Genomic DNA, 24,423 nt, shown 5'->3' with positions numbered 1-24,423 from the left:
TGTCGATTGGGCCTTAAAGCCCAAAGCCCCACTCGCACAAGATGACTTCAGACGCACAAGGCATCCTTGGTCGCACGAGCCGGACACACAAAGTTAATTGCACAAGATGTTTCTATCGCACATGATCTATTGGGCCGCACTAGTTAATTTCGTTTTGTTGATAGTTGGGCCGTAGTCAGTTTGGATAGTTAGTGGGCCGGACAACACTAGGTTCCAATCGCACAACCCAGGTCACATCGCACAAGGCATGACCAGTCGCACAATTGGGAATGTTGTTTAACTATTTGGGCCGAATGATATGTGGGTTGGGTATTAGTCGGACCGCACAAGAAATGTTGATTTAATATTTGGGCTGGATATGTTGTACCGTTCACTTATGCTATTTGGGCCGGGACTATGCGGATCGCACAACATGTTGTGAACCGCACAACATGTTGGGCCAGATAATATTGGGCTGATTTTTAACTGCACAAGTTAAATGGAATATTAACTGTTAAAGTGTACTTGACTGATTACGTGTTGCCATGATCTCTACGTGTTTGCAACGTGTTAACTCTGTGTAACCGTACGTGCTTTGCTTGAACCCAACCTGACTTGTATGGTAAACATGCTAGGACGTGGTTGATCACATTGTAGCTTAACTGAATCTTTTCGTGTATCATACCGAGCAACCCCAGGTGAGTTCAACGCATTTTCTCAAGCATGCGTCCCGGTGGTTTGGGACAACTGGTAAACATTTGGAAGGGAAACTTTGGGTAAACAACTTAATCGGTTTTGGTTATTGCCTGGAGGGCAATGGGGTAATTAGTTGATAGCGCTATTAGGTGGGAAACTGTCACACCCCCAAAATCCGCCCGCGGAGTACTACCGCTTGGAGGCGTGACTGACCAGGATCCAGCCACCAATCATACTGAACAAGCATATAAATAATCATAAAAGTTTAACCAATACGATTGGTGTTCCAACAAACCAAGTTTAAGTTGTAAGCGGAAGCATAAGTTTAAAGTTATAACATAAGTTCAAATGTTTTCAAATAGAACATGGCACGCAGCAATCCGTGTCCCACAACGACCCTCCTCCATGCAAGCTCCAGCTGAGTACCTATGGTCCTGCAAAGCATGTAGTAACGAGTCAACAACTAGTTGAGTGAGTTCACAGTTGGGTGTTCGTTTTAGTTGTTTCGAAACAGTTTCCTTTAACTGGCATCCTGCCGTGGGGGTTACCCCATAGTTTAAAAACGTGACTTGTTCATTCCCAGTTACTCTGGCATTCCAGCCGTGGGGGCTACCCCATGTTAGTTATCAGGCATTTCGGCCGTGGGGGCTACCCCATGCGTACACTAGACTCGTTACCATATCGACTGCTGACTGTAGTCATGTTTATGTGCCCTGAAAACCGTCAATGTCTATCATCATTGACGTGCCCCAGATCCATTAGTTCACGCCCGTCCTCTGCGGCACGGTGTGAGGTTTGTCAGACCTAAATAGCGCTATCTAACTAATGACCCGCTCGCCATTGGCCCGGCGATTAAGTCGATATAAAAAGGAGGGACTTCGTGATAGAGTTTTGGTCTAGTACGAGTTATCCGTCCGTCCGGACGAGGAATCACATTCCTGAACCATAACGGTCCTGCCCAAGGAGGACGAGGAATCCACGTTCCTTACCCCGTTCCCAACCCAGGGAATCCCATGCTTTGTAAAGGGTGTGAACTCACCTTGGTTTGCTCGGTAGTAACACGGGAAGGTCAATCAAGTCGTAAGTAGTCAATTACGTCCTAACATAGATACCATTCATATCAGATTCAGACCAGGCAGTGCACGTATAACTACACGTATTTATACGCATGTAACGATCATGGCATACAAGTCCTATCATGGCAGTTTCAACAACAGTGCACAACATATTCAGTTAACAGTAGCACGTATAGCCCATATGTTCAGCCCAATTACTTAAGCCCAAACACGTTTTAAACAGTTAACACAGAAGCCCATAAGTCCGGCCCATTAACGTAGGCCCATAACTAAGCAAGCCCAACAAGTGTGGTTTCGAGTCGTAACCGGACTCGCAAGCATGGTTGCGGGTTATGTTGTTTGTGTTGATCATGGATGGTTGCGAGTCGCAACCTATGTCGCAACCATGGTTTCGGCTGATCATGCTAAGGTTTCGAGTCGCAATGGGACTCGCAACCTGTGGTCTCGGCTTGTCATGTTATGGTTGCGGGTCGCAACCAGGTGTTCACGACTCGCAACTGGTGTCGCAACATGGAGGTTTCGAGTCGCAACCGGGGGTCTCGACTCCCCAACAGTTGCTGATTCTGCACAGATTGTACTATCCAATAGAATTCATGCAGAATTATGTACTATCCACTAAACATGTTTTGTTGTCTAATATTTACCCAAATCGGATCAAACAGTGCAGATTTCAAATATTCAACACACTTTCTTAGCATATTCAAGTTGTTCTTCATGTATTCAAACACATTCATCAAGTTCTTCATATATTCAAAACATATTCATAACACATTCAACCCTTATTCTACCAAAATTATGAACAAGCATCAAAACATTTAGCATAACACCACAAGCTCGGTTTTTATACTAATCCGATTACATGCCAAGTGCAAACCGGTTTTATGAACATCGATTACTAGTGGTTCAAACTTCATTTAGACACAAAATATCACAACTCGCCATATAATATATGTTAACCGATTTATCACAACCATGCACATAATATCATCATCCTTTGTTCAACAAGTAGCTATTTTCTTTCAAGTAACATTTTTATCATAACAATCATTTCATGTGCAACAACTTAGCAAACAACCATAATGTCATAATCATCAATCCAAGCATAAACACAATAAGAATCACTAACCGGTTAAGAGGTAGGAAAGGTGAACTCCAAGTGTCGATTTCCAAGCTTGAGCCGAAAATCCTAGTGCTAACCGATTGGATCCGAAAATGATGTGTGTTTGTGTTCTTAGGGTTTTAGTAGGGGAGTGTGTATGTAGGAGAGTGAGTGTGTATGGTTGCCCAAAGAATGGCAAAGTTGGCTAGAGGGGTGGTATATATGCTAGTTCAAGTGGTGCACCCTAAAGGGTTTCGGATGAGGGTTTACGGCCCAAATGGCCCAACCGGCCAAAGGCCCAAACCGATTACTGTTCACTCGAGACCACATGGTCTCGAGTCGGGTCCTTGTTGTCTCTGGTCGCATACATACACGCATACGTATACACATAGCACATAGTCACATAGAATGTACACACATAAATCATATAATTCAACGATTCAATTAGTCATACATGTTCAAACACGTTACATCAAGATACATCGAAGGTTCTAGATTTCGAGTTGTCACATCATCCCCAAGTTGAAAGAAATTTCGTCCCGAAATTTGATGGCACTCACTGAGGAAGCTAGTTAAGTCGTATGGTTTTCCCGGTTATCCTGGGGTGTCATATCCACCCCCCGTTGATCTGGAATTTCGTCCCGAAATTCCGTAGCTTCAGCCTCAGTAGTGGTCGTACCGTTTGCAAACAGTTGGGGATACTTTTGTTTCATCCGGTCTTCGCGCTCCCAGGTGAACTCTGGGCCGCGACGTGAGTTCCAACGAACTCGAACGAGAGGTATTCTAGTGCTCTTGAGGACCTTAACATCCCGGTCCGTGATTTCGACTGGTTCCTCAACGAATTTCAACTGTTCGTCGATCGTGAGTTCCTTTAGAGGAACTACGTGGGTCTCATCTGACAGACACTTCTTCAGATTCGACACATGGAAAACGTTGTGAATTGCACCGAGTTCTGCTGGTAAGTTCAGTCTGTAGGCCACCTTGCCTATTTTCTCAATGATTTCGAAAGGTCCAACGTATCGTGGGTTGAGTTTGCCTCGTTTACCAAAACGAACCACACCCTTCCAGGGTGAAACTTTGAGTAATACCCGCTCCCCAACCTGGAGCTCAAGGGGTTTCCTACCCTTATCAGCGTAGGCCTTCTGACGGTCACGAGCGGCCGCCATGCGTTGTCGTATTTGAGCAATCCGCTCAGTAGTGTCTACCACATGTTCTGGACCAGTGATTTGACTATCCCCCACCTCTGCCCAACAAAGAGGTGACCGGCATTTACGTCCGTACAATGCCTCAAACGGAGCAGCTTTAATGCTGGTGTGGTAGCTATTATTATACGAGAATTCCACAAGTGGCAGATGCTTTTCCCAGCTGTTGCCAAAGTCGATTACACATGCACGAAGCATGTCTTCTAAGGTCTGAATAGTGCGCTCGGACTGCCCGTCCGTCTGCGGGTGATACGCTGTGCTCATATCTAGACGTGAGCCAAAAGACTTGTGCATTGCTTGCCACAGTTCCGAAGTAAAACGTGCATCTCGATCAGAGATGATAGAGGTGGGCACCCCGTGCCTCGAAACAACTTCCTTGAGGTATATTTCCGCTAAAGTGGAGAATTTATCTGTTTCCTTAATTGCCAAGAAGTGTGCGGACTTTGTAAGTCGATCCACAATCACCCAGATAGTATCGTTTCCGCGCTGTGATCTAGGTAGGCCAGTAACGAAATCCATGGAAATTTGCTCCCATTTCCATTGTGGTATCTCTGGTTGTTGGAGTAGGCCTGAGGGTTTCTGATATTCCGTCTTGACTCGCGCACAAGTCAAACACTTGCTGACGTAAGTTGCTATGTGGGCCTTCATGCTAGGCCACCAATACGTAGTTTTAATATCGTGGTACATCTTGTCCGAACCAGGGTGTACCGAGTAGCGAGATCTGTGCGCTTCATCCATCACAAGTTCTCGTAAGTCGCCATAGAGTGGGACCCAAATGCGTCCTGTTACGTAGTAAGCACCGTCTTCCTTCTGTTCCAAGCGTTGTCTTGACCCGCGTAGGGCTTCGGCCCTTACGTTTTCTGGTTTCAGTGCTTCTATCTGAGCAGCTCGTATTTGTGAAGGTAGACTAGAATGGATCGTGAGTTGTAGAGCTCTCACGCGCTTAGGCGCAGTGTCCTTCCGACTGAGGGCGTCAGCCACAACATTGGCCTTGCCCGGGTGATACCTGATAGAGCACTCGTAGTCATTCAGTAATTCGACCCATCGTCGTTGCCGCATATTCAGTTCCTTCTGCTTGAATATGTGCTCTAGGCTCCTGTGGTCAGTGTAGATTGCGCACTTGGTTCCGTACAGGTAATGCCGCCATAACTTAAGTGCGAAAACAACAGCTCCCAGCTCTAAATCATGCGTAGTGTAGTTCTTCTCGTGAACTTTGAGTTGTCATGAGGCGTAGGCTATGACTTTATCTCGTTGCATCAATACACAACCAAGACCTTGAATTGATGCATCACAGTAAACCACAAAATCTTCTGTGCCCTCTGGCAGTGAAAGGATAGGTGCACTACAGAGTCTATCCTTTAGCTGCTGAAAAGCTAACTCCTGCGCTTTTCCCCAATGATAGACAACGCCTTTCTGCGTTAACAAGGTGAGAGGCTGCGCGATCTTAGAAAAATCCTTAATGAATCTCCTGTAGTAACCTGCCAATCCCAAGAATTGGCGAATTTCCTTTGGCGTACGAGGTGCAGGCCAGTTTTTAATAGAGTCTACTTTGGATGGATCAATGTGAATCCCATCCTTGTTCACCACATGTCCTAGGAAATGAACTTCACGAAGCCAGAAGTCGCATTTCGAGAACTTTGCATAAAGCTGTTCTGTTCGAAGAAGTTCCAAAATAAGTCGTAGATGCTGTTCGTGTTCCTCCTGACTCTTAGAATAGATCAGGATGTCGTCGATGAAGACTATAACGAACTTGTCCAGGTAAGGCTTGCACACTCGGTTCATCAAGTCCATGAAAACTACGGGTGCGTTCGTCAGCCCAAACGGCATGACCAAAAACTCATAGTGCCCATATCGAGTTCTAAAGGTTGTCTTAGAGACATCCTCTTCTCGAACTCTCAGCTGGTGATATCCCGATCTCAGGTCGATCTTTGAATAGTAGCTCGACCCCTGCAACTGGTCGAACAAGTCGTCAATGCGCGGTAGAGGATAACGGTTCTTCACAGTCACCTTGTTGAGTTCACGATAGTCGATACACATTCTGAAGGTACCGTCCTTTTTCTTCACAAATAGTACTGGGGCTCCCCAAGGCGATGAGCTAGGACGAATGAAACCCTTATCCAAGAGTTCTTGTAGTTGCGTGGAGAGTTCTTCCAATTCTGATGTAGCTAAACGATAAGGTGCACGGGCTATAGGCGCAGCTCCAGGAGCTAGTTCAATCTGAAACTCGACTTGGCGATGGGGCGGAAGACCAGGTAATTCCTCAGGGAATACCTCAGGATAGTCACGTACAACTGGAAAATCTTCTAGCTTCTTCTCCTTCTCTGTGGTATCAGTAACTAGAGCCAAAATCGCAGTGTGGCCCTTTCGTAAGCACTTCTGGGCCTTAAGAAGAGAGATGATGTTCTCAACAGCACTTCTCTTGTCGCCACGAATCAGGAGAGGTTCATTACCAAAACCAGGAATACGAACGATCTTCTCGTTGCAAAGAATCTCTGCTCGGTGTTGGGATAACCAATCCATCCCAATGACAACGTCGAAACTACCCAAGACGATAGGAATAAGGTCAATAAAGAAGGTCTGGTTAGCGAGGACAAGTTTGCAACCTTTGACTACGTGCGATGCCTCCAAACTCTTACCATTAGCTAGCTCTACAGTGTGCTTGTCGCTCAGGGGTGTTGGAATACGCTTAAGCATTTTACTAACTTCTAGTGACACATAGCTAGTATCGGCACCCGAATCAAATAAGACTGTAACATAAAAGTCGTCGAGAAGGAACTTACCCGTCACCACGTTGGGATCATTCCTTGCTTCACCTTGACCAATCACGAACACTCGCCCCCTGGCACCATTGTTGTTGTTGTTGTTCCCATTGTTACCATTCCCCTGATTGTTGTTGTTGTTGTTCTGGTTCAGTTGGGGACAATCTTTCTTGAAGTGGCCTTCAGCTCCACACTGAAAGCATCCTTTGTTATTACCCTGTTGCTGCCGCTGATTCTGTTGAGGTTGCTGACGATTCTGATTGGCGGGGTATGCGCTTCTGCAATCCTTTGCAACATGACCAGGCTTGTTGCACCGATGACAGTTGCCCCTGGTGCATGGCCCACTGTGGTGTAGGTTGCAACGATTGCATTTGGGGTGATTCCCCTTGTACCCACGATGACTTTGACCACCAGACGATTGCTGACTGGGGCTCTTGTGGTCGTCAGTCTTTCTCTGCTGAGACTGAGATTGCACAGAAGTTGAACCCTTGCTTGAAGTTCCATCCCATTTCCGTTTGTTCTCACTAGAGGTACCAGAAGTAGTTGCAGCACCTATGCGCTTTGGTAACTTGTTCTGCTCCACCGCCTGATCAGTAAGACGGTGAGCCAACTGAACAACCTGCTGGATAGTGGTCAAGTTTGCTGAAGTCACATGACTTTGGATCTCTGGCACCAAGCCCTTGAGATAGAGTTCAATTCGCTTATACGGAGGGTCCACCATAGTAGGACACAACAAGGCAAGCTCATGCGATCTCTTAGTATACGCCTCAATCTCTGACCCCGTCATCTTGAGGTTGTAAAACTCATCTTCCAACTTATGGATGTCATCGCGACTGCAGTATTCCTCCTTGACCATTTCCTTGAAAGTTTCCCATGGGGTGGCGTTGGCAGCAACCAACCCCAGCATTTGCACTTGAGCCTTCCACCATGTGAGGGCCAAACCCTCGAGAGTACCAGTAGCATACTTCACCCTGCGCGCTTCGGGGCATTCACACATTTCGAACACAGATTCTAGTTTCTCAAACCAGTGTAGGAGACCTACTGCTCCTTCAGTTCCGCTAAAAGTAGTGGGTCGACAGTCCATAAAGGTCTTAAAAGTGCACACCGGTGCCTGAGCATGTTGACCTAAGGTAGGTGAAAGAAAGACACAGTTTAACACAAAGGTTGGTTCACGAGAGTAGGATCCTAAAGATCCTAGGATAAGTTTGGACTGCAGGATATACCTCCTGCGTATGCAGCTGCGAGTGCTGCGGCCACTCGTTCGTTGATCAAAGCCGTCAACTGGGCTTGTGTCATGTTAACGCGTCCAGACATGATTCTTCATATCAAGAGTAACACGAGTGAGAGACGTTCGCGAAAGTACGATAGTAGCATAGAGCGAGCACACACGTGTTCAAACAACAATATTTATACCAATCAAGCATACCATGGGCAATGTACTATGTAACAAACAAGTAGGCAATATACACATACCATATCACCTAGAATGTCGAGCCTTGCATGTGGAGTGAAGTGTCGTTGTGGACCGTTGAGCACTAAACCGGTTATAGTCTGGTTTTAACAAAAACGTTTCTCCTTTATTAAAACCTAGTTCACTATAACCAATGGCTCTGATACCAATCTGTCACACCCCCAAAATCCGCCCGCGGAGTACTACCGCTTGGAGGCGTGACTGACCAGGATCCAGCCACCAATCATACTGAACAAGCATATAAATAATCATAAAAGTTTAACCAATACGATTGGTGTTCCAACAAACCAAGTTTAAGTTGTAAGCGGAAGCATAAGTTTAAAGTTATAACATAAGTTCAAATGTTTTCAAATAGAACATGGCACGCAGCAATCCGTGTCCCACAACGACCCTCCTCCATGCAAGCTCCAGCTGAGTACCTATGGTCCTGCAAAGCATGTAGTAACGAGTCAACAACTAGTTGAGTGAGTTCACAGTTGGGTGTTCGTTTTAGTTGTTTCGAAACAGTTTCCTTTAACTGGCATCCTGCCGTGGGGGTTACCCCATAGTTTAAAAACGTGACTTGTTCATTCCCAGTTACTCTGGCATTCCAGCCGTGGGGGCTACCCCATGTTAGTTATCAGGCATTTCGGCCGTGGGGGCTACCCCATGCGTACACTAGACTCGTTACCATATCGACTGCTGACTGTAGTCATGTTTATGTGCCCTGAAAACCGTCAATGTCTATCATCATTGACGTGCCCCAGATCCATTAGTTCACGCCCGTCCTCTGCGGCACGGTGTGAGGTTTGTCAGACCTAAATAGCGCTATCTAACTAATGACCCGCTCGCCATTGGCCCGGCGATTAAGTCGATATAAAAAGGAGGGACTTCGTGATAGAGTTTTGGTCTAGTACGAGTTATCCGTCCGTCCGGACGAGGAATCACATTCCTGAACCATAACTGTCCTGCCCAAGGAGGACGAGGAATCCACGTTCCTTACCCCGTTCCCAACCCAGGGAATCCCATGCTTTGTAAAGGGTGTGAACTCACCTTGGTTTGCTCGGTAGTAACACGGGAAGGTCAATCAAGTCGCAAGTAGTCAATTACGTCCTAACATAGATACCATTCATATCAGATTCAGACCAGGCAGTGCACGTATAACTACACGTATTCATACGCATGTAACGATCATGGCATACAAGTCCTATCATGGCAGTTTCAACAACAGTGCACAACATATTCAGTTAACAGTAGCACGTATAGCCCATATGTTCAGCCCAATTACTTAAGCCCAAACACGTTTTAAACAGTTAACACAGAAGCCCATAAGTCCGGCCCATTAACGTAGGCCCATAACTAAGCAAGCCCAACAAGTGTGGTTTCGAGTCGTAACCGGACTCGCAAGCATGGTTGCGGGTTATGTTGTTTGTGTTGATCATGGATGGTTGCGAGTCGCAACCTATGTCGCAACCATGGTTTCGGCTGATCATGCTAAGGTTTCGAGTCGCAACGGGACTCGCAACCTGTGGTCTCGGCTTGTCATGTTATGGTTGCGGGTCGCAACCAGGTGTTCACGACTCGCAACTGGTGTCGCAACATGGAGGTTTCGAGTCGCAACCGGGGGTCTCGACTCCCCAACAGTTGCTGATTCTGCACAGATTGTACTATCCAATAGAATTCATGCAGAATTATGTACTATCCACTAAACATGTTTTGTTGTCTAATATTTACCCAAATCGGATCAAACAGTGCAGATTTCAAATATTCAACACACTTTCTTAGCATATTCAAGTTGTTCTTCATGTATTCAAACACATTCATCAAGTTCTTCATATATTCAAAACATATTCATAACACATTCAACCCTTATTCTACCAAAATTATGAACAAGCATCAAAACATTTAGCATAACACCACAAGCTCGGTTTTTATACTAATCCGATTACATGCCAAGTGCAAACCGGTTTTATGAACATCGATTACTAGTGGTTCAAACTTCATTTAGACACAAAATATCACAACTCGCCATATAATATATGTTAACCGATTTATCACAACCATGCACATAATATCATCATCCTTTGTTCAACAAGTAGCTATTTTCTTTCAAGTAACATTTTTATCATAACAATCATTTCATGTGCAACAACTTAGCAAACAACCATAATGTCATAATCATCAATCCAAGCATAAACACAATAAGAATCACTAACCGGTTAAGAGGTAGGAAAGGTGAACTCCAAGTGTCGATTTCCAAGCTTGAGCCGAAAATCCTAGTGCTAACCGATTGGATCCGAAAATGATGTGTGTTTGTGTTCTTAGGGTTTTAGTAGGGGAGTGTGTATGTAGGAGAGTGAGTGTGTATGGTTGCCCAAAGAATGGCAAAGTTGGCTAGAGGGGTGGTATATATGCTAGTTCAAGTGGTGCACCCTAAAGGGTTTCGGATGAGGGTTTACGGCCCAAATGGCCCAACCGGCCAAAGGCCCAAACCGATTACTGTTTACTCGAGACCACATGGTCTCGAGTCGGGTCCTTGTTGTCTCTGGTCGCATACATACACGCATACGTATACACATAGCACATAGTCACATAGAATGTACACACATAAATCATATAATTCAACGATTCAATTAGTCATACATGTTCAAACACGTTACATCAAGATACATCGAAGGTTCTAGATTTCGAGTTGTCACAGAAACCTCACACCGGGCCGTAAGGACGGGCGTGAACTAATTATCTGGATAGGGCTATGGTTGTTAGAGGCACACTCCTCGGATACATATGGGCACACTCCCTAGGGTATCTAACGATGGCAACATAGCAAACGGTCGTTAAGGGGTACCCACTCCCCGGATACACATGGGCACACTCCCTAGGGTATCTAACATGAGCAACATCGTAACGCAACATTGAATCGCATTAACATACATCTGGTAACTCAACACGTTAACAAAACCTTGAACTCACCAGCGTAGTCTGACACACTTGTTTGCATGCTTGTAGGTCATTAACGTTTGGAACATGGACTTGCTATCTGGGAGTGCTGGAGTGGTCATGGATCGAGACTCTTGGATTCACTTATAACCAATGCATTGATTTTGATTATTATTATGAAACGATTGCTAAACGATTACATGCTTCCGCTACACAATTTTTGAGAATTGATAACATGTTGACATCTTATTTTAGTAATTAATGTCATGACTTGTTTAAATATTTATTATTGGTTCAATGTGATTGGTGGCTCGAACTCTGATGCGTAACACGCCTCGCGGGGTTTCCGCAGGTGAAATTTTGGGGGTGTTACAGTTGGTATCAGAGCCACTGGTTATAGTGAACTAGGTTTTAAAACGTTTTTGTAAAACCAGACTATAACCGAACACCTTCGAAAATCGATCATGACACTCAGCTCCAGATTGCAAGGTTCGTCTTTCGTATACTCATTGTACTACGTAACTAGTGGACACTCACATATGATATTGCATGCTGGTGCACGTTAAACATGATAGTATGAACTTACGTATCCCTTGCACGTGTTATATGACTGTTAGGGTGGTAATTCCCTAAACATTCGTGACTTATGTTATGTGATGCTCTTTGTTTACTATCCGAGTTGGGGGAACCATTCGACATGAGTTAGGAGGAGCTGAGATGAGCATGCAAATCACAATATTATTGTGGGTGCACACATAATAATAATGTGGGGTGCATGCGAGTCCCAGTGAGGCTTAACAAGTGAAGGAGGGGTTCCGCTCTGTTAATTGATCAGTGTGAAACGTAACAAACTAATAGGAGTCATAACAGTGATCGTCTCCTACTCAATGTGACTTTCTCACCTCTCTTTGAATCCTTTTGAATCGCGATGTTATCGAGTATTACTTGAACGTCCCTTTGAACGCCTAGCGAACTAAGTAGAATGCTAGGTGCTTGTACGAACGTCCCTGAGTGGATGTTGCAGCGTCCATGATTGGTTTATACCTCTTTTCTTTCCCCCTCACTCCTCTTTGTTGTTGGAACTCAATATACACACATCACAGACCCTGAAGGGCGGTCACACCTGCAACACTTTGGAAACCTACCGTGTCTTACCCAGTCAACATGTAAGAACGATGGGTATAAGTGTAAGTTTAGTACCCAACTGACTTCAGCATTTGAACGACTCCAATTATTGACAATGAATATCAACGATTTGACTCCAAACGAATCCTTAATTCTAGTCAGCAACTTATGGGAGCCGACTTTTATGAATCAATCGAAACGTAAACGACGACAATCGACCAGGATGCGGACTGTGTAACTTCCAACACAACGAGTAGCACCCCGGAACTTAGCACGAAATATGAAGAGATGGACATCGTTGGTGAAGGATCGTAGAGTCCTGTTTCGAGCAACAACATTAGAAGCAACAACTATCGTGACATCAAGGTACTTGTAATAGTAGCTTACAGTATGGAAATGAAGGTGCCTACGGCATGTAATGGCAGTTGATAATTCAAGACGACAACAACCAAGGGAGCGATGACAGTATGGTAGAAATCCGTGTGATTGTAACAATAACACCAGCAGTGGTGCTCGCGAAAGGGTATTTAGGATTGACGTGAGCGACGACAGGACAATAACAACATGATAGTTTGGATGGATAGCAAATCGCTTCGGCTCGATTCCGTTTAACCCTGATGCTTCTTGAAACCAAACCTGTTATGAAACCGGCTGATGGCAGGTCAGCGGAAACCGCATATGTTAGTTGGGATGCAAGCTCGATATTGCGGGGGACAGACATTCGACACCGGTGTTACCTCTACTACCCTTGGCAGTTATGGCGCGATAGTCAGTGTTGGTGGGTTAGTAGGACATATCGCCCGGACGTACCCTGTGAGAAGAAATTTAGCATCACTATATGCTCTAAAGTGCCAGAGTGGTGAGAAGATCAGCATCATGTCAGTAATGACAGCCTCGAAAGCGCCTATGGAAGGAGGACCTCACTGTATTAGCAACTATACCTAATGATCAGACTAAGTAAGATAGGATCGAGGACCCACCGATTATTGTGACTCATCTCAAGGTGCAATTGGAGGAGCTTTCAGGTCTACTACCACAACTATTAGTCAGAAACTCAGTGATCTCACGATTAGAGGGAGCTCCGAATACTCATACTCTTACCGCCTTACACCAGAAGGGTTGAAAGAACCGTGTAATCTACTACGAGAATTGTTGCATAAGAGTTTGTTGGACCTAATTCTCACTTTGGGAAGCCCCAGTTATATCCGTGAAGATAAGCCTTTTTGTGTGTACGTACCAATTATCGAGCACCTATCGAGACGACGGTTGAGAACCGTTTGCCACGGCCATGTATCGAAAACCGATCGACTAGTTACAAGAGACGAGCTTTCATTCAAGGATTAACTTACAAGCGCGTTGTTATCAGATGGGAACCCAAGGGGAGAAAGTTCTTAAAGAAGCTTACCAGACGCAATTCGACAATACAACTTTGCACTTCAAGACCTTTAGAGCGATCATCACACCGGCAGCCTCCTAGATCATGTGAACCGACCGTGCTAGTGGGTGACATTTTGACCCCTTTTCGGGGGAAAAGCAACAACATGGACAACTTTTTATCCTATTTGGGAGGTCCTGATGGAGGAGCCACATCACGCGAAGTCCTGATAAATGTAGCTTCTGAATTCGAGAGGTACCTTTTGGGTAATGTAATCAACAAAGTGGGAATGCACGTGAATCTCGCTAAGACCCGTATTCTTTGGAAACTGATCGACACTAAAAGTCCTTCGAGGATACAACGATCTCTTGATTCCGCTTGATTTATCACAGGAATTTCGAAGGTCGCATAGCTTAGATCCCTTTAGCACAGCGGGGTGCCGTGTTCGCGAAAGACAGGATATGAGGACGTCTCTTCAGCTTTCGAATCCTAATTCAGTAAGGTACTGAGCCTCATTTTTACCCAAGGGCGTGGGTAATACAGTGGTATATCATTATGTTTTGAATCAGAGTCCCAGTTACACGACGACGCAACACGAGAGTGTAACGACTTAAGAAGAACTGCATGACACACAACTGGTGGTGGAAACCGTGGTCTTTAGAGTTACACGGAGGAATTACTTGGACGGTACCAAATGCGTTACTTAGACCGATCACAAGGGCCTTCAGTGTACTCTGGTTTCGAAAGAGCTAAATCAGTAAATGGTATCGTTGGATGGAACTTCTGGGTGGATTACGACTGTGGAACCTGAACGCGTATGGACTTTGCAGCTCGCCATTGACTCTAACTCACCTGACACAACTCGTTCCGTACAAACTAGGGAACTAACGGGAGAGAATTTTCAAGTTGAGCCCATGCGGGGCATGGAAGAGCAACCTTGGTGAAACGAACGATATTCATTAACTCATAGAACGACTATAAATCTCACTTCACAGCAACGGTAGGGAAGTTGTGGTTAGCAAAACACACTGGCTTCGAAAATTCTATTCAACTGGATTTTAAAGAAAGATGTTTGGACATGTAAATCTTGTACTGATGATTGGGCATGAAAACCCGTCTAACAATGTATGGGTATGATTTTTGACTTTGGGAAAAGTCAAGGCGAAGTATAAGAAACTGGCAACACCTATGTGGAAGATGGGAGCAGACTGCTATGAATGCTGCCACTAGCCTATTTACAACTCGAAAAGGAAACACAAACAGTAACAATCATTGATCGCTGAATGTGATCAGCACACCTCCTTGCAGTCAAGGGAACTGATGAGTCTTCTCAGCTTGTGAAAATTTCTCTGGAAGAGATGGATTATAGGCATGAGGACAATCGAGCAAAGTGACGAACCATCTGAGCACACGAAGGCATGTTGTAAGTATGTGCATAACTGACTTTAGTAAACGTTTGGGAAGGACACTTATCTTGGGGAGAAGCTCTAATGCAGCTGCATCATGATAGTATGCATACAGCCCATGCTGAGGCATAACCTGGACAGTAACTCTAACCTCCTTGTTGGACTAATGTAGTTGACAACGTAATCGCAGGTCCAGGACTTGAGCTCAAAACTCTTGAACATTGCCTAGATCGGAAATTGTTTGATGGCAGCGCATGAGCGCTAGGAAAGCTGATTAGCTTAGGAACACTGGGGGTTTGTTGTAGGCAAACGTATCATAATCGAAAGCATCACCCTGGGGGGGTGCGGTATACTATAGAAAACATGGCAAGCTTACTTTACGACGCGTGAGACATTCGGATTACTGGAACAAACGGTGACTTGGCTCACAAACTCGGGCTAATTGATGAAACGGGATAACTATCGTAATGGTATATATGCCCTAGATATAAGGCTGTGTTTGCCTGATAAAACCCTTGTGATACCCTTACCGGAACCTGAAGTCATCAGATCAGTTGTATTTATCAGGGAATCTATCGAAGACATGGACTAAGAAGTCAAGGTTCACTAGCATAAGTCGTATGACAATCGTGAGGGCTTGTTAAACGTCAATACGTGGACTGAAGTTCACATAGGAACGGAAAGATATGTTAAAACTTCAATGTTCTCAATTGTTCAAGGGATTGAACCCACTCTTGATATCACTGGTGAATTTCGGGACGAAATTTCTTTCAAGTTGGGGAGGATGTGACACCCCAGGAAAACCAGCAAACGATATAACTTACCTAGCTTTAACTTATCTAGCTGCTTTAACTTATCTAGCTTTCTCAGTGAGTGCGTACCAAATTTCGGGACGAAATTTCTTTTTAGTTGGGGATACTGTGACAACTCGCACTTTAGACATACAATGTGACGTTACGTGCCTATGTGATACTTTGATTTAATGAACGTTATGTTACTATGTGCTTTATGTGTGTATGTTATGTTATGCGAATGTTACACGAACCGAACCGCACAACATGTACCAATCGCACAAGGCCATTGGGCCGGATTGATTGTGACCGAACTCTTAAGGGCGGCCCATGCATGGGTTCGGCCCACCCACCTCGCACGTATAACACTTAGGGTGTTTGTAGCTTTCTCATATTTACAAAAACACTATCACACACAAAACCCTAGTTCCCTCTTCTCCTCTTCTATGCGACGGCAACAACTCTTTCAACCCAAGGCTTCGTATCTTGATCCACTGCATAAAACACTTCGGTTAGTTTTACACTTTCGATTAGTTGCCATGATGTTACGATTTCTATGATATTATGTCAATTGATGTTGTGATCTTATGCTAATTGATATTGCGATTGCTATGATTTGGTATGATGGTGTGTTCATAAAAATCGGTTCATATAAGTATTCGATAATGTTAGTATGATTCGGAACTTCATGATGTTAGGCAAGAATTTAATGAACATGTCACTCGGCTAGGATGTGATGTGTTCCTGTTCGAATGTAGTATAAGTGGTTGCATGCTAGTATACGGTTAAGTGTTGTGATCATGGTGCACATGTTTTGATTGTGTTTAGGGTTCATATGAATTGTTGTTAAAAATCCTTGCCTTGATCGATTATTGAGTAATCAAAAACTGTTAATTTGGTGATTTCTAAATTGCAAGTTTGGTAACTATTGTAATAGGTAATGGTTTGACTGTTGACCAATCTGAATATGGAAACGATATAACTAAAAGGCATAATTTTCGGATCACACAAGATGTTATCAACCGCACAAGGTTTGATGAATCGCACAAGTCGTCTAAATTACTGTTGGACTTATCATGTCGATTGGGCCTTAAAGCCCAAAGCCCCACTCGCACAAGATGACTTCAGACGCACAAGGCATCCTTGGTCGCACGAGCCGGACACACAAAGTTAATTGCACAAGATGTTTCTATCGCACATGATCTATTGGGCCGCACTAGTTAATTTCGTTTTGTTGATAGTTGGGCCGTAGTCAGTTTGGATAGTTAGTGGGCCGGACAACACTAGGTTCCAATCGCACAACCCAGGTCACATCGCACAAGGCATGACCAGTCGCACAATTGGGAATGTTGTTTAACTATTTGGGCCGAATGATATGTGGGCTGGGTATTAGTCGGACCGCACAAGAAATGTTGATTTAATATTTGGGCTGGATATGTTGTACCGTTCACTTATGCTATTTGGGCCGGGACTATGCGGATCGCACAACATGTTGTGAACCGCACAACATGTTGGGCCAGATAATATTGGGCTGATTTTTAACTGCACAAGTTAAATGGAATATTAACTGTTAAAGTGTACTTGACTGATTACGTGTTGCCATGATCTCTACGTGTTTGCAACGTGTTAACTCTGTGTAACCGTACGTGCTTTGCTTGAACCCAACCTGACTTGTATGGTAAACATGCTAGGACGTGGTTGATCACATTGTAGCTTAACTGAATCTTTTCGTGTATCATACCGAGCAACCCCAGGTGAGTTCAATGCATTTTCTCAAGCATGCGTCCCGGTGGTTTGGGACAACTGGTAAACATTTGGAAGGGAAACTTTGGGTAAACAACTTAATCGGTTTTGGTTATTGCCTGGAGGGCAATGGGGTAATTAGTTGATAGCGCTATTAGGTGGGAAACCTCACACCGGGCCGTAAGGACGGGCGTGAACTAATTATCTGGATAGGGCTATGGTTGTTAGAGGCACACTCCTCGGATACATATGGGCACACTCCCTAGGGTATCTAACGATGGCAACATAGCAAACGGTCGTTAAGGGGTACCCACTCCCCGGATACACATGGGCACACTCCCTAGGGTATCTAACATGAGCAACATCGTAATGCAACATTGAATCGCATTAACATACATCTGGTAACTCAACACGTTAACAAAACCTTGAACTCACCAGCGTAGTCTGACACACTTGTTTGCATGCTTGTAGGTCATTAACGTTTGGAACATGGACTTGCTATCTGGGAGTGCTGGAGTGGTCATGGATCGAGACTCTTGGATTCACTTATAACCAATGCATTGATTTTGATTATTATTATGAAACGATTGCTAAACGATTACATGCTTCCGCTACACAACTTTTGAGAATTGATAAAATGTTGACATCTTATTTTAGTAATTAATGTCATGACTTGTTTAAATATTTATTATTGGTTCAATGTGATTGGTGGCTCGAACTCTGATGCGTAACACGCCTCGCGGGGTTTCCGCAGGTGAAATTTTGGGGGTGTTACAAAAAATGAGCCCACTTGCTTTAACAATTATTTATTTTGTTTATTTTATTGTTTATTTTCTTTTATTTTTTAACTAATGGGATACCACCCCCTCCATCACAGGTTTGAAAATTAGATAAAAATAAGTAAATCACAAACATGACGATGAAAAAACCACGTGGTGGCGGTAGATTCGAAAGTTACGGAAAAGTTAAGTTGTGGTATACAAAAGCCAAGTTATTCAAACAAAACTTAGACCAAAACATATATAAAGATAAACATGGCGTCATCACATTACAACAAGTTGGTTTAACGTAGATAAAAAAACATGTCGCAATGGTATATTTAGAGGCAACCGACGACCAATTTAAATAAACCGAACGGTTTAAAAAACAGTTTAAAACGACCGGTCAATTTAAAAATTACAAAAATTCGCGCTGAAAAATGGATAAAAATACCTTGTTTGGAGCGATGATGTAAAAACGAAACCCATCAAAAATCACGTAACAAAAAATTCATTAAAAACCTAAAATAATAACTTTATGGGGTATCAGTGTAAATCGTATAAGGAAATTGAAAAAGAAAAAAGAAAATTAACCAGCCAAACTGCAAAGTAGAGAAAAAAAAGAGTGTTTTCTATTGTGAATCTATGTTAAAAGAGTGTTTTTTTTAAGAAAAAAAAATGAGTGTTTTCTATTGTGGATCTATGAGGGTGTTTGGCCTAGCTTTTATCTTTTGGCTTATGCTTATATTTTAAAGTAGCTTATAGCTTATTTTCTATCATTTGATAAGTTCTTTTTAAGTATTTGGATTAGCTTATAGCTTATTTTCTATCATTTGCCCTTACATATATAAGATTCTTCAAATAAGCTAAAAATTCATCTTCAAATAAGCTTCTTCAAATTAACTTATAAAAGCTAATAAGCATAAGCTTAAAAAGCTAAACCAAACATCAAATTAAGCTTATTTTGTAAAAAAAATTAAAAAAGCTAGGCCAAACACCCCTATGTTAAAGAGTTTTTTTTTTATGTTTTTTCTCATTCCTTTTTATTTTATTGTGGATGATATAAGTTTTTTTTTGAACAACTAATTTTTCTCCTTAAATACTTACACCTCTCAACTTTGATCTCCCCACAAGATATAATTTCTTTTGAACACTAGGCTATAAAACTTTGATCTCCCAATAACAGATAATTTCTTTTGAACACTAGACTATAAGCTAAGTGGCGGATGATATAAGTAGATTCGTCCAACCCAAGCTAAAATTGTAGATTCGTGAGTGTGAGCCTGGTATGTATATCAGTGGAAATCAGTTGTAACAGCGAGTATACCCATTTATGTGTTTAGGGTTTAAACTTTGAGATAAACCCCAGACGGTATTTGTTGGAACAAGATGAAACTCTGTCGTTTAACGTTACGCGCACAAGGTGTTTGCCGAAATGCCTCAAAGAACTTCAGCTCATTCTCAACCAAATTGCCCTTACAAACATCATCACCATCACTTACCCAAAGGAAGAACAAGAATTCATCACATGGGTCACCAACATTTTCCAACAAAACCGAATCTGATTCATCACTTTACAGAAGAATCTCACCAGTAGGTGATCCTGATCTTTCAGTCGTACCAGTTCTGGATCAGTGGGTCAGTGAAGGGAGGAAAGTTGATAAAGATTCTCTTGATGGAATTGTTAAATCTTTGATGAAGTTCAGAAGATTCACACATGCCCTTGAGGTTCTAATTCTAATCTATTATGACCTTTTATTGCTGCTAACTTTTGATCATAATCTTTTATTAAAAGAAATTTAAAAGATTCAAACTTTTACTTGAGGTTTACATGTTTGTTATTTTGAGTTAGATTAGTTGCTTCTAATTAGAACACTGACTTTCATATAGTATCTCGCCTGTTCAACAACCTGAGATCCAATTTACACAGTCCTTATAAATTTTGTTTTTTATTTTATTTTATGTTTTCACATATTAGTATATATAAAAATAAAAATAATATTTATAACATAGACATAATGATTAAAAAACAATAGAATTTATCATTTGTGTATATTAAAATTTGGGTTATACTTTTGAGTTATAGTTTATATATTAAAAGTTAGGCTTTAATTTAAACGAGCGAGCCAATGAGCCAGCTAAGGAGCCTAAGGAGCGAGCCAACGAGCCGGGCTTACCTTGGCTTGGGCTCGGTTTAGCTCATTTTATCAGCGAGCTTCGAGCTTTTAGAACAACCCTGGATCCAAACACGCATTTAATGATATCTTGTCTCCAACACAGATTTTAGGAATTTGAGGCCTCTAAATATGTTTGCCGTTTGCCTGTGGGTTCACCAAACAATTTATGATCCGGACTCAACACATTTGTTGCCCAAGAACCCTAAAAATGCAATGCCAAACTAGCCCTTAAGCTATTTGCATAATTGCATGTACAATCGATAGTTATCCAAAGATGGCATAGAGATACAGACCGGATGTCCTTGATGCTGTGAGCTTTCTGTACAGGTGGCGAAGGGTGGGTTGGGTAACATATCAAAAAAAAAAAAAAAATCATCATTTTAGAATGGTCCGTCGACTCGCCAAAACTTGTTTTATCCGTCCTTTTAAATGTCTCAAATCATGAATGTGTAAATATGCTAAAATGTGTTATATTTTTCTCTCACAGGTATTAGAGTGGATGACTGATAAACGATACATACCCCCTACAAAGGGTGACATTAGGGACAGACTACATTTGATTTATAAAGTTCATGGTTTAGAGAAAGCCGAGGAGTTCTACAATAACATTTCACAAGTATTCAAAGGATTTCTTATTGATATCTGCCTTCTTAACATCTATGCTCTTGAAAAGTTAGAGGATAAAGCAGAGGCCATGATGCAAAAGTTACGTGATTCAGGGCGCATATCGACTCCTTTGCCCTTCAATATCTTGTTAAATCTTTATTACAATGTTGGAAAGTGGGAGAAAATGGATGCGATAGTTAATGAAATGGAAAATGCCGGGTTTTATCAAGACAAATACTCATTCACCCCTCGGTTACGTGCTTATGCGGCTACTGGTAATATCGAAGGGTTAAATAAGATCATGGAGATCATGGAAGCCGACTCACGTGTTGGTATGGACTGTGAGACGTATCTTATTGCTGCAAATGCGTTTTTGAAAGCCGGGTTGGGTGAGAAAAGTTTTGAATTACTAAAAAAGGTAGAAAATTTGGCGTTAACCACAAAGGGTAGACATAAAACACTCCATACCGTGCTTTACACGTATGCAAAGTTGGGAAAGAAAGGTGAAGTGGATCGAATTTGGAAGATTTTAAAGAAAGAAAAGATATATAATGTTGGTTATAGAAATATGATTATCTCGTTGCTGAAATTAGACGACGTTGAAGGAGCCGAGACGGTCTTCAAAGAATGGGAAATGCAGGGTTTGTCTTATGATTTTCGTATACCAAATGACTTGATCGATGTTTATGTTAAAAATGGCGAATTGGAGAAGGCAGAAGCTGTTTTGAATTCTGGTATTGAGAAAGGGGGTACTCCTAAGTTTCATACATGGTATAGTTTAATGATCGGGTATATCGAGGTTGATCAAGTCCTAAAAGGTGTCGAAGCATTAAAGAATGCAGTATCGAATTATTATGTTTCGCCTTATGAGGAACCCGTTAAGGATAAGTTAGCGATCGTTATGGAGTATTTGGAAAGAAAGCGTAATGTGGAGGAAATGGAGGGATTTATGAAGTCGTTGGTCGCGGAAGGTGTCGTTTCTTCAACTGTGTGTGCACGACTATTTGATTTCATCACGAACATGACTTCATCACCGTAAGAAATGTTTCAGATTGCATCTATTCTTCAGGATATATGAGTGTAACGACTTGTTTTATTCCTTATAACCGAAAGAACTTGTTACTCTGAAAACTTATGTGCCGTACTAATATTCATATCTATGTGGTTTTACTTGACCAAGAAAGGCATGTTTTCATTATATTCAACTAACATTATGGTGATTTGAGTTGGAAGGCTTTTGCCATTTTCTAACCTAAATGATTTTCCTGTTAATGAGTATGAATGTTTTATTTGTTTATGTGCTGCTTAATACAAGCAATATATTATCTGGTTCTGGTTCTGTGGTTCGTCTCACTCATCTTTTAAACTTTTAGTGGTTCTGTGGTTCGTCTCATGGGGTGATGGCTAGAGGGCGCCTCTGTTGAAGGGCCCATGCGAACAGACGAGGGTGGGTGGGTTGGGTTGGGTTGTGTCAAGGTCAGGAAGACTGTCAAACGAAATCAATGGACTGTAGCCGGCAAGGGGTTACTAGCTAGGGTGTATTCACATATATTCATCGACTCCACTACCAAGAACAACCGTAATGACCAACTGGTTGAATGCTCTTCGGAATAAAAAAAAATGATGGGCCTTATGTATACGAACATGTGTGGTACGTTGTGAAAGATCAACCGAAGGTATGTTCTTATACGAACATGCCTTAAATGCGAAATCAACAAATCTCGACAACACTATAAATTGAACTTATAAGACACGTCCACGTCCACGTCCACGTTCAACGTTTTTATGTTTTGTTCTAAATTTTACGAGTTAACACGGCGCAACGTGTGTGTGGTTTAACGTTTTTACATCTATTTTCTCCCGTTTGACAGGTTGTCGCAAAGCGTGGGTCCTAGATCGACTTAGTTATTATTTTCTGTGTTTTACGTTTCGATCTAATTTCTTCCCATTAACACGCCACAACTTCAGTGTTGGTGATCGATGACAGTGGTGTGGCATTGGTGATATTTGTCACTGATTCACGCCCCGTCGCAACGCAGGGGGCTTGCTATTGATGCTTCTCGGAGGGAGATAACCAAGATTCTGTGAAAGAATGGCTGAAAGATCTCAAGCATCTGGCTTATGACACCGATGGCGTCCTCAATGTATGTTAATCATGCTCTTTTTTCACGTTGTTTTCTCTAAATTCAACACTTGATAGAGTTAGAGACTGGTAAGAGGAAAAACATCATTTGATCAGAAAACAGTTACAAACAAGTATTATATCAAGTTTACTATTTGACTCCGTTTGTTTGACATATAAGTATACCTTCTACCACTCATTCTATGTTCAATTAAGCCCACATTGATAATAAAAAAAGGTTAGTACAAATACCTTGGAACCCTTTTTTTTTTGAACTGCAAAATTAAATAAAAAGCTACAAAGAGCACCATAGTCAGTGACGGACCCAGGATTTTTTCCCACTGGGGTCCGCTTTTTTGTGTTAAGAATTTTCACAACCAATTTCGGGTCGGTCGCCGTTTAGTTTGGGCGGGGCGGGATGAGAAACATAATAAACTACGATATCAAAGAAAACTATGTGATCATTATTACTCATTAATAAAATACGATATCAAATAAAACTATATGATCATTACTCATTAGAATACATACAATAAAAATACACGATGTCATTGGAAACGAAAAAAAAAACATTACAAATATTTAAAGTTGTTCCCTACGAAAATCAAACGGATACAACTCTGTCAACCTTAAGACCTTTTGAACATTAGATGCACTAAAATTATCTTCTAGGCTAAAACTACTATACTTAAGTAATTCGATGGTTACCTCACTAAAATGTTTGGCCAAACTTTTGTATTTGCATATCTAACAATTTTTTATCGTCTATCTTTCTTTTCAAAAATTTCAAACTTTTTTTTACAGAAAAAGATACATCATCTTCAAACCAGAATTACCACCTTGATGTGTGCAGTGTTGCCTTACTTTTCCAACAAAGGTGTAAACTAGAAAAAGATACTTTTTTACAGTAAAGGTGTGTAAACTTTTCCAACAAATAATGTGAGTTCCCAATAAGAATAAACAATAATAGCAGAATTAAATCTCCTAGGATTATTCAAAAATACGAAACCTTCAATGTCATGAGGGGTTGCTTAGAAAAATTAAAAATCGGAAGAATTAAAGATTAAACCTGGGACCTTTTAGTTGGAAAACAAGGGATTTGCCACTACATCAGTCTTG

General features: G+C 42.2%; 1 protein-coding gene across 1 annotated transcript; it reads left to right on the top strand.

The window, feature by feature from the left end:
- Window positions 1–19,515: 19,515 nt before the first annotated feature.
- On the top strand, window positions 19,516–22,439 carry LOC110911846 (pentatricopeptide repeat-containing protein At2g20710, mitochondrial). The gene is made up of 2 exons (XM_022156494.2): window positions 19,516–20,127; window positions 21,064–22,439. The coding sequence occupies exons 1-2, from the start codon at window positions 19,789–19,791 to the stop codon at window positions 22,219–22,221; spliced, it is 1,497 nt and encodes a 498-aa protein (XP_022012186.1). The 5' UTR covers window positions 19,516–19,788; the 3' UTR covers window positions 22,222–22,439.
- Window positions 22,440–24,423: the final 1,984 nt, after the last annotated feature.

This window comes from Helianthus annuus, chromosome 15 (assembly GCF_002127325.2).
Source record: "Helianthus annuus cultivar XRQ/B chromosome 15, HanXRQr2.0-SUNRISE, whole genome shotgun sequence".
NCBI classification, from domain to species: Eukaryota; Viridiplantae; Streptophyta; class Magnoliopsida; order Asterales; family Asteraceae; genus Helianthus; species Helianthus annuus.
This window is presented reverse-complemented; position numbering and strand designations above follow the sequence as displayed.